Below are 15,576 nucleotides of genomic sequence, written 5' to 3' on the forward strand. Positions count from 1 at the left end.
TGTAAACAAATCCCAAAACGTTTTGGGATCTGATCACCGGAAACGCATGTGATCTCATTTATAGTGTAATATTTCCTAACGCGTCCTGGGCCACCTACTTGCCACATAATAGTTTCAATCAAAACAATGGTTTTAAACTTTGCGAACAGGGTACGGCTCTACAAGTGCTTGGTCAAAACATTTGGAGAAGACTTACACAAGATTTAATTTGCTCTTTTTGACATCTCTGCATTTGAAAACTGTGTGCACTTTAAACCCTGCAAGCCATCAACAATACCTTCCTCAATCAAAGAAAATGTTTTTTTCTCTCCTCCTCTGAAGGACGAGAGGAGGTTATTACAGGCGTCTTATGCAGCTGGAAAGAAGCCAGTGCTTTTCAAGCAGCGCTTTTTCATTTCCACCTTGAGCACCTCTCGCCCGTCTTTAGTATTTCGTCCTGCTTCGGCACATTTGTGTCTATGTGCTCTTTGTTTAGGAGCAAGGCTATTGTAACGTATACCACCAGGATGCAGAAACAGACCCGGTGTTGTTTGGAGCTGGAGTGAAGCTTGAGTCTTTGGTGTTGCTGTGGTATTCAAAGACTGAACACTTTGTGCTTGGCTGATAAAGTTTCAAGTACCTTGGATGACCTGTCGCTTATGTTTCTATGGTTGTGTATTCTTATCTTTCTGTTGAGTCACAAGCTTTTATTGAGAAAAGCGCCTGGCATGTAAACAGAGGTCACATTGAAAAGTTGACCATAGGAATAGATGACTAATTGGTCTTTGCTCTCGCGGTGAAAACACAAGCTGGGTGTTTTCATTGAGGTAAAAACAGAGCTGAATTTTGGACACAAGGAAAACAGGATTTCCTGTAATTTTGCACATTCTGAATATAATGTAGATGAAATCACTGATTACACATGCTGATACATGTTGTGTCAGTGCATCTGTGTGGGTACTAGGCAATGAAACATTGTACACAGTTATGGTTTGTTGTAACAATTTTGATACGTGATGTATTTATGAAGGTCATTATGTGTTTCATTGGCAAATACAATACAAAAATAAAACAAGCCAGCTATTTTTTTTAGCTAGCAGGTCTTTAAAAAAAGAATATAAACCAATAATATTTAAAGGATTTTTATGTATAATTATATTTATCTAGAATTACAGTACATGTAATTAAATGAATTGTTAGTGTAAGAGAAATGACATTGCCTGCAGAGCAGTATGTAAATTGTATGACGATGACAGTCAGGGTTGACCTGTGATTAAATTTTGCATGGTTTTCTGGATGGCTCTAAGATTATGTTGTACCTCAGATTAAAATTTTGACATGTAACCCTGAATGATTTTTGAATGGATTAGAGAGGTTTAGCTCTTTGGAAAAACTGTGATGCATGTGAAGGAGAAAATCGTGGTGAATTTGGGATGGCTTTAAGCAGGTTTATTAGTTTCTCTGATGGTTTAGACCATAAACGGTGCTGTAAAGATGTAGCAACGCAAAGCTTGAGGACGCTCTGTGTCCTTGTTAGGAGTTCATGAACTGATTGTGATTCTCCTGCCATTGTTATTCTTGAGCTTTTTGAATGCTCTCACAATGCTGGTTAATGCCCAACTATACATAAACAGCCCGGGCAGGCTAGAGCACCATTCAGCACTGCTTTCTCAAATCTCTCTGAGTCTTTGTAATGCCTCTGTCAAGAAAATAAGCACAGAAACATTGCTCTGCTCGGCCCTTTCTGTTCTTCAAAGACCTGACTGCGGGAACTGGGGCACAGAGGGAAAGAGACTGTGTGAATGTTCGTTAAATACAAACAAGAGTTTCACCAGATTCCCCAGTGCAACAGTTTCTCAGCACCATCCCCGTGTCCTGTAGTCTATGAAATGCCTCACTTCAAGTAAAGGGAAAAGGATATTGCAACAATTAAACCGTGGTAACCTTCTCTGAAGGACACAGCCATCATGATAAGCGGCATCATGTGATGGCACAGCTTTTCTGAAGACAAAAGCAGTGATATTTACAATTTTACAAGGTCACTCCTCACTAAACTTTGTCAACCTTTGTTATCTTCTGCAGTTTTGCAAGCATCGAGTATGTTGTCTTTTGCTAGGTACATATTAGCAAAGCACCTCCTGGCTGATGGCGTTTAGGGGTGGTGGTGTGGCGTAACAGATGTTTGGGTTTGTTTTGGGGCAGTTCGCCGTGGTTATTTTAGGTGGTGTTGTGGTTAATGAGTAAGGTATTACTGACCAGTCAGGGCAGCGGAGAGGGAGAGAGATTGAAAGAGGGGCTTCAGGACTTTGAACTCTAAGCAGAACTGACATAAATCCACCCCAGCCTACTAATGAGTCACTGCTGTGTTAGGCTTGGGATGACCTGACTTTAATAAAGAGTTGTGCCGTCGTCCGGATGTTTGTTGATCACAGGGTTTGCAATTGTAGTTCCACTCCATTAGGGCACAGGTATTTCAGACACCATTTTACCTGTAACCTATAATCCTGATCTAAGGCATTTACTTTTGTGAATTTTAAAAAAGTACTTTAGAAATTTGTAGAAAATACAATGTCGACTACAGCTTGCATTTATCAGACACAACAAATTTTGCTTTGTAGTAGCTTTTTGTTTGGCTATAATTCGTATTATCTTTGTCCACAGTTGCTCACAGTGGATGGTTAAACCAGTTAGGCAACATTCCCTCATGCATAGCAAACGATCTACCTGCTCGTCCGGTTCTGGGGCCATCCGTGTTGTGTGTAATCTTTGAGCTGTCATCAACAGGATAAAGAGTTCTTCGGTGCATGACCGCTGTCTCGGTTTGTTAGCTGAAAACCTCACAAGGAGTTCTGTACGTGTTGTTTTAAGTGTCCTTATCCATAGCTGTCTTTAATAGCAGAATGAATTTGGAATGACACAATGCATTTTACACATACAGAAGCTCTACGGGACAGTCTAGCTTATTCATAAAACTTGACGAAGAAGAACGACGAGTGCTCTGTAATACTGGCTGAGGAAAAGCCCAAACCAGACAAAGAGGCAGCCACCAACAGAGCACAGGCTAATTAAGGAATTTGCTCACGTTCTGAGATGGCTGCTGAAACCGTAACTCGTCAAAAGGCTTAAGGAATCAGGAAACTGTATAATGTGCCAGGTTGAGTCATTGAGAAACTGAAGGAGACATGCTTAGCTGACTCGAAATGGACGACGCTAGTAAATTGAACAGGGTCGTCCAGTTTAACCTCACCTCTGTTGCCTCTGATTCACTGCATTTATATTGGCCCACATCATTTAAGGGGAGGTCAAAGGTCAGAGGCCTGTTGTGCCACACACACTTTTCCATTAGACACATTGTTGTAGGAGTTTATTGATGAGTACTTCAACTCCAGCACCATAGTCTAAATTTTAACTTTAAACCAGCTTCTACAACTCAAAAATTCACTAGTAGGTAAACTGACAACCATATATAAATATTTATAACTGTCTAAATAAGCTGTATTTATCATGATTTTTGTAAATAAATATATTTTGCCCCATGGCAGTTGGGTTATTTAATGCTTTTTCTTATATATTTTTGAAAAACAGTGCAGGTCCTGCTTACATTTCGTATGAGATGGGCCAGTCTCTGTCTCTGGCTGAAACATAATTTCTTGTGATGTTTATTTTTTTTCCCCTCGTATTTTCATTCTGAAGGCTTCATGCAGATATATAAAATATTTCTAATATAAGATTTTTTAAAAGTAAATTCTGTTATTTTGAACATTCTAATCATCAAAGAATCCAGACAAAAATAGATCCTGAATATGAACCAGTACAACTGTTTTCATTTCATACAGATAATAATAAGAAAATCAGTATATTATAATAATTTCTGAAGGATCGTGTCACACTGAAGACTGAAGTAACAGCTGCTGAAAATTCAGCTTTGCAATCACCGAGATAAATTGAAATTAATGTTGGAAAGTTAATTATATTTCACACTATAGACAATAGGTCTATTGTTCTTATAATTCAGTGGGAACCAATGTTGGGATGCATCAGTTTTGCCTGAAGTTGGTGTTCTTTTTGGAGCCAGTCTGAAGCTATGTGGGTTTCAAGATAACTAATTGTATGTAACATTGTGTTTTCCTGTTCTGTCCTCTCTTTCTAGAACAATGTTACAGCCAGTAAGGAAAAGGAGGAAGTGGAGGCAGCACGGAAGGCATCTGAGGGCCAGGCAGGCCGTCTGTCTCAGGAGGTGGAGAGACTGCGCAAGAGGGCACAGGAGCTGGAGAATGAGGTTGCCAAACTCAACCGCATCATTGATGAAGCCAAGCTGCAGGAGAGCAGGCTGGGGGAGCGAGCTGGCCGTCTGGAGGTACCTTCAGCCCTCTCTTTGATTGTGTGAAAGAAGCACTTACATTTATAATCACAACCCCAAGGCAAGCGTCACATGAACTTCTCATGTGCTGGGATATTCTGCCACTTAGTTTTATATTACATTCTAATGATTATCAACATGAGGTAGTTTCCCCAGATTAAAGATCGTCCTGTCTTGAATTCCATCAGCTCTGAATCCCCATTAACTCTTCCCTTTAGACTGGGGAATGGCTTAATCTGTGTCTAGAAATGCAGACACAGAGAGATGTAAAACATCTGTAATGTGTTTGTTTGTGACTAGAAAGAGAAAAGGCAGTTGGAGGAGTCTCTTGCTGAGGTCAGGGAACAGGAAGAGGAAATGACCCGTGCAAACCGGGCTCTTAGCACTCGCCTAGAGGATGTGCAGGTGAGACCTGGGAAACCCAAGTTTGAGCTGGAGCTAAGATAGCAAAAAAATCATGTTTGGTTCAGTTATTATTGATTTGTTGCTTTGTGTACGCTACCGCTCAAAGGTTTGGGGTCCCTAAGCTGTTATTTTTGAAAGAAGTGCACCAAGGCTGCATTTATTTTTATAAAAAATAAAAACTGTGTATTATTATTATTATTATTATTAGTAGTAGTAGTAGTAGTAGTAGTAGTAGTAGTAGTATTAAAATGTATTTCATATAACATAATTGTAGAATATATTTTAAAATGCAATTTATTCCTGTGATGGTAAAGCTGTATATTCAGCATCATTACTCCAGTCTTCAGTGTCACACGATCTTTCAGAAATCATTCTAATATACTGATTTGCTGCTCAAGAAACATTTGTTAGTGTTATCAATGTTGAAAACAGTTTTGCTGCTTTTTTTTATTTTTGTGGAAACCACAGTAGCACAGATGAATAGAAAGTTGAAATAAAATTGAATGCTGCCAAATGATTAATCGAGATTAATGGCATCCAAAATAAAAAAATTTATTTACATAATGTGTGTGTACTGTGTATAATTTTTAATGTATATATAAATACACACACATACAGTATATATTTGGAAAATATTTACATGTATATACAATTATATGTTTATATTCTTATTTTATATATAAATATATTTAATATATAAACATAACATATTTTCCTTAAATGTATACATGCATGTGTGTGTTTATATATACATAATAAATATACAATGTATACACACATTGTAAACTAAAACTTTTATTTTGGATTCAATTAACTGCGATTAATCGTTTGTCAGCACTAATAAAATTATATTTTCATAACAGTATAAAAGTCTTTACTGTCATTTTAATGTATCCTTGAAGAATAAAGTATTTATTTCTTTTAAAAAAATCTTTCTGACCCTAACTTTTGAACGTTAGTGTTGAAGTTTAAAATAAGCACTGTCAAATTCCAGAATAATGTTTTTTTTTTTTTACAGATTCAGATATGTACATGATGTTTCATTTAGGTCACACATCTTAAAACTATCATTCTAATTGTTAAATGATGCTTTCCCATCCATAGAGAAACTTGACCAAAATGACGCAAGAGCACCATGAGCTGCAGGAGCGACTAAAGGATGAGAGGAGTCAGAAAGAACAGTTTAAAAACACCAAGAATGAGATTGAAGATGAGAGGAGGCTGCTGGACCGCACTGTGGAGAAACTGCAACGGGAGGTGAGAATAATGTGCTTTTTTTTTAATCATGTAAAGGTCTTAAGCTTATTAGTAAGTTGCTTTCAGTACGTGCTTTTGATTTCACTGAGGAGCACAACCTGAGCTGGTTAACTAGTGTGGTCTCTGTCACAGAAACCTGGGCTGAAGCCGACAAATGTCTGAAGAATTTGACAAGTTTTTTTTTTTTCTCTGTCCTACTGGTTTTTCAATATCTCTTTCTGTCTGTATAGATGTATGAGATAGTGGAGGCGTCTCAGTGCTCAACTCAGGAGCTGCAGGAGCAGATAGACATGTACAAGGAGAAGAACCGGAGGGAAATGGCAGAGTTGCAGAAACGGCTAAGAGAGGGAGGACTGGAACTGGAGAAGTCACGTCTTACCGCCAAGACCCTTCAGGAGGAGGTGGGTGGAGGAGGGCCGTTATATCAACAACATTTTACAAAAATAACCAACCTGAAGCGAAGCCTGAAAACAAAACAAATCATTTCTAAATCCTGAAATAGTTTAAGAACCAGTCTGAGCTCGGTCTGAGCTGCAACTGCTTTATTAAGCACACACTACAGTTATGTTTTCTGCCACTTTAAATGCATGCGCTCTTTAAAGTCGGGTAAATTCTGATTGGCTGTCACTGTCTTTACAGTAAAAAATGTTTTGAAAGTGATTCCAACGATATTGTTTCTGTGTGCCGTTATCGTTATAGTAGTGGTGTGGACTTCCCAATTGTCATAGAGTTGAAAATGATTTTTAGAATTATCATTATAGTTCTTGTCCTTGGTATGAACGGGCATGTACCCTTTGATACTTGGTGCTGCAAAACACATAAATATGTCCAAAACTGTGGTATTACCATTGTAACGTTCCAAAAAAGTTGCATTATGCAGTTTGTTTGACTTGGAATAGGGCCTACAGATAGGAAAATCACATTTCATTTGTAGGATCATCTGAGGTAAACATTTCAAAGTGAAACACAGAAGCCTTTAAGCCCTTATCCTCAGACTTTATGCTTTATTTATCCAACAGCACAAAAAAGTCATGTAAATATGGGAAGTGTATCTAGCCAAAGTGAAGCTTGCATTTCTTAAAAAGATGTACTACGTGTTTCTGAAGAAGCATAACAGTTGGCTAGAGATAAATTTCAATGTAAACTCCACCAAATGCCATGTTAAACACAATTTGCATAACTTCCATGTTATTCAACTGATCTCTTTCTCTGTGGAGATGAATATCACCATATCAGCTCTCTCAGTGTTAAATAAACCTCTGGAATGTTCCTCGCCACCATTAATCATCGGCCGACATTCTTTTGGCAGATCAGATTTTTCAATCACTTCAGCTCTTATTCCCTATCCAACCCTTCAGTTTATATACTCAACAACCCCAAGTGGGACTAACCTTTGACCTGTGCTGTTATGCGCTTTAACCCTGTCAGCACTGTGGCATTTGAAGAATGTTATTGTTTGATATGGGAATCAGGCATTATTGGTCAGCCCTGTGAAGGAGGTCCTGTGGAACAGTGGGGATGGGACCCATCCCCCAATCTCATTAACACTTTATGAGCTGAGAACAAGAGTGTAATCTGGCCCGCTTCCAGTGCTCACTGACTGACTGTAATTCTGCTCTGCTGCCTGGGAAATATCTGTTCATGAGCGGAGAAGGGAACAGAGTGTCAGGAAGAAAGATACAAAGAAAAGCAAACAGTGAAAAGAGATGGAACAGTGAGACGTCCTCCGCTGCACAGCTGTGTGTGAAGGAAGAGAGGGATGCTGTGTTCCTGTGGGGAGTGTTGGGTCTGAGCGATGACCTACTGACACCTCGTCCTCCCAGAATTCCATCTTACACATGTTCTCCTCTCTGACACACTCTCCTCATACAGATCATGACCTAAGTCTCGCAGCTGTTTCCTCTGGAGCGATACACCTCTGCTGCTCTCTGCTATAAAACCAAATCACACCCATGTATGCTCCTTACATGCAGTACACACATTAACACATTTTATCCTTCTTTACTGAATATTTATTACCCATTTTCTTCTTTAAAATTACACGTAAAACTCAAAATCAATTGTTTGTGGTAAATAGTACATTTCACATGTGTTAGGAGTTAACTCTTGACAAAGGCAGCATCTTGTGGCCAAAATTGTAACTGCAGGAGCGGGACAGCAAAATGTAGAAATCATGTTCAAGAGAGATATCATGGTACAAATTAAATGGTAATGATGTTTAGAGGGACAAAATTGAGTGGCAGATGTTTTAAATCATACATACAATTATGAAACTCTTCATATAATGCATCACACCATTTGTCCTCTGTAGGGTACGGGATATATAAAATATTTATATATTATAAATGCCTCTTCACTTAGACTATATGGTTCAAAACTTTGAGGCCAGTAAGATTTATATTTATTTATTTATTTTAATTTGTACTTTTATTCAGCAAGGATGCATTAAATTGATAAAGTGACATTAAAGACATTTACTGTTAGAAAAGATTTCAAATAAAGACTGTTCTTTTTAAACCTTTTTTTCATAATAAAAAAAAAAAACAATGTAATGTGGATTCCACAAAAATATTAAGCAACACAAATGTTTTCAGCATTATAATTTGAGCTGCAAATCAGGATATTCGAATGATTTCTGAAAGATCATGTGACACTGAAGACCGGAGAAATGAGATAAGAGTATAATACTCTCTGATCGGTTTAACACATTTTTGCTGAATCAAAATCCACTACAGAATTCTGCAGGTTTTCACCCAAAATCGGTGCTTAAATTGGTTTCATCTTAGGCAATTCACTGCCATCCGACTGGATGTAAAGTGTTCTCAGAGACTAAAATGTGACTGTTTGCGTATTTCAGCTGGCTCGTGTGCAGGAGGATCTGCGGCAGTGTCAGAAAGACAGAGATGAAGCGCTGCAGAGAGTGCAGGAACTGGAGCAGAAGGTTTTTGAACTAGAGGTCGAGACCGAGACCAAAGCCCATTCAAACGACAAAACCAGACAAGTCAAACTCTTGGAGGTACTGCACTAATAGAGACATGTCTTCTTTTTACCGTCATCAAATGTTTATTGAACCGTTGACTGTTGAACATTTGTTTTAATGAACAAAGTGCTTTCATCTGTCAACAGGACCATCTGTCTGCGGTGCAGATGGAGTTGGAGGAGGAGAGACAGAATGGAGACTTGCTGTTGGAGAGAATGGATAGAGGAAGAGAACATGTGAGATCCTCTTGACGCACGTTTTATGAATATTTTACCATAATCAATAGTTAAATCATTAACATATATGGGAATTTTGCACTGAACGAATCCATCTTATATTTTAGATTCTTTAGAGTCTAGATTACAGGGTATATTCCTGATGTCTTTCTCTCTTTTAAATAGTATTGAAGTTCACATGTATATGTACCTTTTTCCTCATTATCTCGCCCATTTAAATGGTTAAAATATTAGGTTATAATAAAATTAGTGTTATACATACATTAGTGTGTGTTAGACAAATAAATTAAAACAATTAATCATAAGCCTTTTGATTTGACTGGTGTCTGTATTGTACAGTCTACAGAATTTTTTTTAATTTACATTTAAAGTGAACTGTAGAAATGCAATTTTCAAATCATGTTTTTGCCGCTCAAAATGTAGTCTTTTTAAGATGTCTTTCTCCACGAGTACTTTGTTACAAGCCACACACTTTTTCATTCCTGGTGAAATACAAGTGACGGAATTGAACTTGAATGCTTGATCCTCTGTTGGGTTCTTCTTTTTAAAGTTGCACTCGAGATTCAGAGTTAATTCACACCAGAGCAAGAGAAAGATGGAGTGTGAGAGGGAGTGCATTGTAAGAGGAGCTTGCGTAATCGTTCTCTTTGGCAGCCTGCCTCTTGGTGAAAGAGTGCCTGTCCGAATTTTAGGCATCAATTAAGTGCTTTCTCTAAAGCTCCACTTCGGCCAAAATATGCAAGCGGCCAGGCATCTCAAGCCGGCCAGTGGCAAAGCTTACTCTAAAGCATTTTATCGAAACATCCAGAATCGCCCAAGCAGAGGTTTGAAGCAAGAGGCCGGAGAGAATTCTTCCTTCCTGAACGATAATCCCAGTAAAGGAAACATGTTGCAATCTCAGGCACAGATGATACATGTTTCCTGAGAAACAAGGTCTGGTTTCTACAATCTTGAAGTGTTGGATCTTTGCTTTTTATGGAAGCAAGACAAACTTCTATGTGCAGTTTATTTTTTGAAACAAGCCATTTTAGGATCATGCATCATTTGGTTGGACCTATGACTTCTTGAACTTGGACCTTTTAAAACTTTCTTCACAAGTAGCCCAAATCTTTCCCGTTTATTGTTTGCAAAAGCTAATCTGGCGCATTGGTCTGATTGCACCTGTCGCACCACATTTAGACCCCTTAAAAAGCGACAAATCTAGATCAGGGCTGAAGATGTGATTAATAGATTATGAAGGAGTGGAGCGCGTGAGCTTTTTTTAATTGTCTGGAAATAGAGAATTGAGGTGAATATAATGACACAATAGTGTTACACTAAGGCTGAGGTGAGATTGTGTGGAAACAGTATAGGGCTCTGTGGAGACGGGGTGGGTTACAGAAGGGGGGGGGGGGGTGTCAGGATGGGCACACCTGCGTCCATGGCAGCAGGTGCACGAGTGGCTGTCTAAATGAGAGTAATCTCCCGCTCTTTGGTCACATGCTCTCTCTTTCTCTCTCTGTCTGTATCGCTCTCGTGCTTTGATTAGTTTCAGTGTGTTTTCTGCTCTGCTGACGCAGCGCCCTGCAGGGTAGAGCAGCACACGCAGCCCATCCCTCATCCCTGAGCCCCGCTGTCACACGCTAATTGGCATAAAATATCATCCACTCTTAGCGCCTGGCAGCAGACAAAAAGAGCCATCTTCTCTCTATCGATCGCTATTTTTCCTTTTCAATTTGTATCCCTTCTTCTATGTCTGTCTTCACTGCCACTGTCTTAAGGCAAGTTCTCTTTACATTTTCAACATCTTTTGTGCATTTCATGCTTTGGAAGACTGATGTCCATGAGAAATATTTTTGGTTTGGAGAATTTCAGGCAGGTGCTTTGTAAATGTTTTGGAGAAATTATAGGAAAACACTTTACTTAAAGCCTTTATGTATAATGCATTATAAAAGTAGTTTTAATGCATTTAATTATCCCTTGTAATGCACCTTATAATGCATTGAAGAATCTCATTAATGTAACCACAGTTAATACATTTTAACACTTATCAATTCATTGTTACACCATTCACTTTAAATGTGGTTATAATTATTTACGACAAGATGTAATGTATTACAACCCACATTATGAATAATTATAATGCATTACCCTTTAATAACCCTTTATAATGAATTATATGTAAAGGTTTTAATTAAAGTGTTACCAAAAATATGGCCATTTAATTTAGCTGTTAAAAAAAGAGTAAATATCTACATATTGATGTTATTGCTAAGTATTATATCAGCTATGAAGTTTTGGCTTTTCAATTGTAGCAAAAAAACATTTAGAAATGTAAAATTGTTTGCACTACTGTACTACACCAAGGTTGTTGTTTTTTTATAGAAATGAATACTTTTATTTAGCTAAGATGCGTTTAATTAACCAAAACTGACAGTAAAGACATTTCTAATGTTACAAAAGATTTTATTCGAAAATAAATGCTGATGATGATTAGTGGAAGAAATGTTTCTTGAGCAGCAAATCAGCATATTAGAATGATTTCTGAAGGATCATGTGACACTGAAGACTGGAGTAATGATGCTGAATATACAGCTTTGCCATCACAGGAATCAATTACATTTCAAAACATATTGAAATGGAAACAGTTATTGTAAATTGTAATAATATTACTTTTTTGCAGTATTTTGGTCAAAGAAATGCAGTCAATAAAAGCATTAGATATTTCTTTCAGAAATATAAAAAAATGTTACCCTAAACGTTTGAACAGTAGTTTATCACCCTTTTTTTAACCATGTTTTTAGTTATGGAGGAGAGTTATTGTTGGTGTGTTGCGTTAGTGAGGTTTGCCAGTAATGTTTGTGTCGCTGTGTTTGTGTGACAGTTGGAGCAGATGAGGAATGAGCTGATGCAGGAAAGAGCCAGCAGACAGGATGTGGAGTGTGACAAGATCTCCCTGGAGAGACAGGTAAAAACAAACCCTTAAACCAACCATCATCTGCTCCTATAGCTCCTGACCTCTCAAACTAGCAAAACTCTTGTAACTTCCTTTATATATAATTAAACATTCCTTTTCCTTTTCTGTGTCAAGAATAAGGATCTGAAGAGCAGGATTGCGTATCTGGAGGGATCTCACAAGCCCAGTAAAGAAGGATTGGTGGCCCAGCTGGAGAACCGCATCCAGGAACTAGAGGAAAGACTGGAAGCAGAGGAGAGGTAAATGAGAAAACTAATGCATTTAGTGTGTCCTAGACATCACATCATTGGATTTTTGTAAAATGTCTTCTACGAAGTTAAAACAAAGTAACTTGATTAAATATTTAACAGGGAACGAGGCAACCTGCAGCTGGCGAATCGTCGACTAGACCGCAAAGTGAAGGAAATGATGATGCAAGTGGATGAAGAGCATCATTCACTGCAGGATCAGAAAGATCAGGTCAGTAAACATCCTCCTCCGAGAGGAAAACTAAACTAAATTTTGGAAATAATATTTAATGGGTCCTTTTAGGTATGTTGCAACACTGTGCAACAATGTTGAGTTGTGATGAATGTGTAGTCAGTATTGTTCTTATCTGATGTGGTGTGTGTGTGTGTGTGTGTAGCTGAACCTGCGTCTGAAGGCTCTGAAGAGGCAGATGGATGAGGCGGAGGAGGAGATCGACCGACTGGAACACAACAAGAAGAAACTGCAGAGAGACCTGGAGGAGCAGCAGGAGGCCAACGAACAACTCCAGAGTCAGCTCAAAGCACTGCGCAGTGAGATGAGGTAACCATTCGAACCCTACTGAGATAAATGCATTACTGATGATCTGGGTTCAACTCTGAGCACCCTGATGTCAGCTAAAATATTTCATTACCACTAAAGGAATGACGTCTCCCAGTATGTGCAGTTCAAATTGAGCTATGCTGTTCATCTCACTGTCCAAGTATACATGACACAATGTGTAATTTAATATTTTAAGGATTAAATACACATTGCGCACATTAGTTTTCATAATAAAGAAATAAAGCAGAAGCCAATTGTAGTCTAATTAGTATGTATGTGAAGCTGAGCTACCGTTCTATTATCTGGGTCTGTTAGTCAGACTTCACAAATTCAAACTGGTACAATTTCAGTTTACATTTTAAAACGGCTACTAATTTTTCCAATTAAAGTTGTTAAGTACATGTAAATGCATTCAGTGATGTTATTTATACTACTGGTCAAAACTTTGGAAACATTCATGTTTTGGAAAGTCTCTTATGCTCACTAAGGCTGCATTTATTTGATTAAAAATACAAGAATATTGTGAAGTATCATTACAATTTAAAATGGTTTCTATTGTGAAATGTTTTAAAATGTCATTTATTCCTGTGTAATGCTGAATTTGTCATTTTTCTTTAGTGTTGAAAACAGTTATTGTTAATATTTTTGTCTTCTTTCAAAAACATAAAAAATTTTGACCAGTAGTGTATATTATTATTATTATTATTTATTATTATTATTATTATTATTATTATTACTAATTGCAAATCAGCGCTTGAACATCTTCTATACATTTACACAATGGACAGGCTTGTTTAATACAAAAAATTATACTTGTATTCCTTATAGTCTAACTAAAAATGGTCATTTTGTTGTTAATCCACAAGGCGTAAGAACAACTCGGCACCAGTTCTGAATGCCGATGATGATGATGATGATGATATCAGCACTGATGGCGAGACCTACTTCAGTTCTTCATCTGGCTACAAACGCTCCAGCAGTCAGGACGCCATCATCTCCAAATTCTCTCGGTGAAAACGCTACTGGAAATGGGAAAGGATGGAAAAGATACATTTGCGCTCTGTTATGAACTCTTTGCCACAATTTCATGTAACCATGAGCCCAATCCCAATGCCTTTTTCCCATGTTGATATATTTTTGCTAGGTTTTTGTACAAGTAATCTTTTATGTGTTCAACCCTATTGATACTGTATAGCACTGTGTAAAATACAATGTTTCTCAACTACATTTTCTTTTTCTTTCTGTTCTTCTTTCTTTACTGTTAAATATTTTAATTGTGCAGTTCCACTAAATCCACGGACATAAAAAGCCTTTAAATGATGCGAAAACTCCATTTGATATTTAACTGTCCGGAATGTGAAGGACTGACAGATCTGAAGATAATTCAGACTAAACATAAGGGAAGTATGTATGAGGGACATTTTATATATGAAAACATAGTTACAGCCAACTTTTTTTACTTAATGAACAAGCAGATTTAATGTTTTTTTATTATTATTATTATTTATATTAAGCTGCTTTCACTTCTGTAAATGTTCATTTCATTTTTAGCATTATTCCAGACAGCGCCATAAAAATATACAACAACTGGCTGTAGACCTGTTACATTATATTGACACGTTTATGTTTCCAGGATTTTTCACTCCTTTCTGAAACACAAAACGGTGTTATGGATTAAACCATATGAGCCTATTGTATTATAAAAACATTTATAATCAGTTTCATTGTACCTTTATGCTACTCATGGGATGCTGCCCTGTACCTGCACAAATGTGAAAGCATCTTTGTGCCTGTTGTTTCAGAGTTGGAAAATAAATATTTCTTTATGCAAACCTTGTATATTACTGTTTTGACAATCACCCTATGAGAACACTGTGATGATTTGCACTGTCTGTTGAAGTGAACTCTTTGTGTGTCCGGTGCTTAAATGTTGTTTAATGGAACAAACGCGCTATTAGTTACTAGTGGATTTTTTTTTTAAGGTTCAAAAACGAAACCTACCTCTCTGTACAGCTACGTAAAAAAATAAATAAACTCCACAGTTAATCCCATGATGCTCTGTTTATTTTATATTCCTTGCTTTTTTATTTTGTGTTACAATTTAAAATGTACTGGCAGTAATTCACCATCAGTAATGTCAATAATGTGCATAAAATGACATTCTGGCCCCAAGTATTTTGTCATTTCTCAATTTTTGTCATTTTGTCAGTTTTTCTCAACCAGGGGGCCTCTGCAAACTACTGGGGGACCAAATAAATCTGATTTTTCTTTTTACAGTCTTAAAGTGCTAAAACACTATAAATAAAGATATACTGCATTAAACTGACATGTTTGTTTGTTTCTTTTTTACACTAAATTACCAGAGGTACTTCTAAGTTTAGATAGGGGGAGCGTCTTGCATTCAAAAGGTTGAGAAGAACCACTGCTTAAGACTAGAACCTGATCCTGTGGTGCCTTTAGCTAGAGAAACCAGACTGATATAGCTCTTCTAGAAGAGCAAGAAGCCTCCCCCAGTGTTGAGAGAGGGCTGCATTTGTGTGATATGCGTGCCTATACACAGCTGAGCTGTGGAGGAGAGGCCCTGAGCCCCATTATAAATCCTTTGGCTGTTGTC

General features: G+C 37.6%; 1 protein-coding gene across 1 annotated transcript in view; it reads left to right on the forward strand.

The window, feature by feature from the left end:
• The window catches only part of cgnl1 (cingulin-like 1), a 28,219-nt gene extending 12,932 nt beyond the window's left edge, over positions 1-15,287 (forward strand). Inside the window, exons 9-19 of the mRNA XM_079374812.1 lie at positions 4,130-4,336; positions 4,640-4,744; positions 5,849-6,001; positions 6,232-6,402; positions 8,859-9,017; positions 9,128-9,217; positions 12,081-12,164; positions 12,288-12,412; positions 12,524-12,632; positions 12,799-12,962; positions 13,829-15,287. Of these exons, the coding sequence (XP_079230938.1) occupies positions 4,130-4,336; positions 4,640-4,744; positions 5,849-6,001; positions 6,232-6,402; positions 8,859-9,017; positions 9,128-9,217; positions 12,081-12,164; positions 12,288-12,412; positions 12,524-12,632; positions 12,799-12,962; positions 13,829-13,976 (1,515 nt within the window). The 3' untranslated portion in view covers positions 13,977-15,287. The remainder of the gene's footprint in view (positions 1-4,129; positions 4,337-4,639; positions 4,745-5,848; positions 6,002-6,231; positions 6,403-8,858; positions 9,018-9,127; positions 9,218-12,080; positions 12,165-12,287; positions 12,413-12,523; positions 12,633-12,798; positions 12,963-13,828) is intronic.
• Positions 15,288-15,576: the final 289 nt, after the last annotated feature.

The sequence above is a fragment of the Barbus barbus genome (assembly GCF_936440315.1).
Source record: "Barbus barbus genome assembly, chromosome: 2".
Taxonomy (NCBI): Eukaryota; Metazoa; Chordata; class Actinopteri; order Cypriniformes; family Cyprinidae; genus Barbus; species Barbus barbus.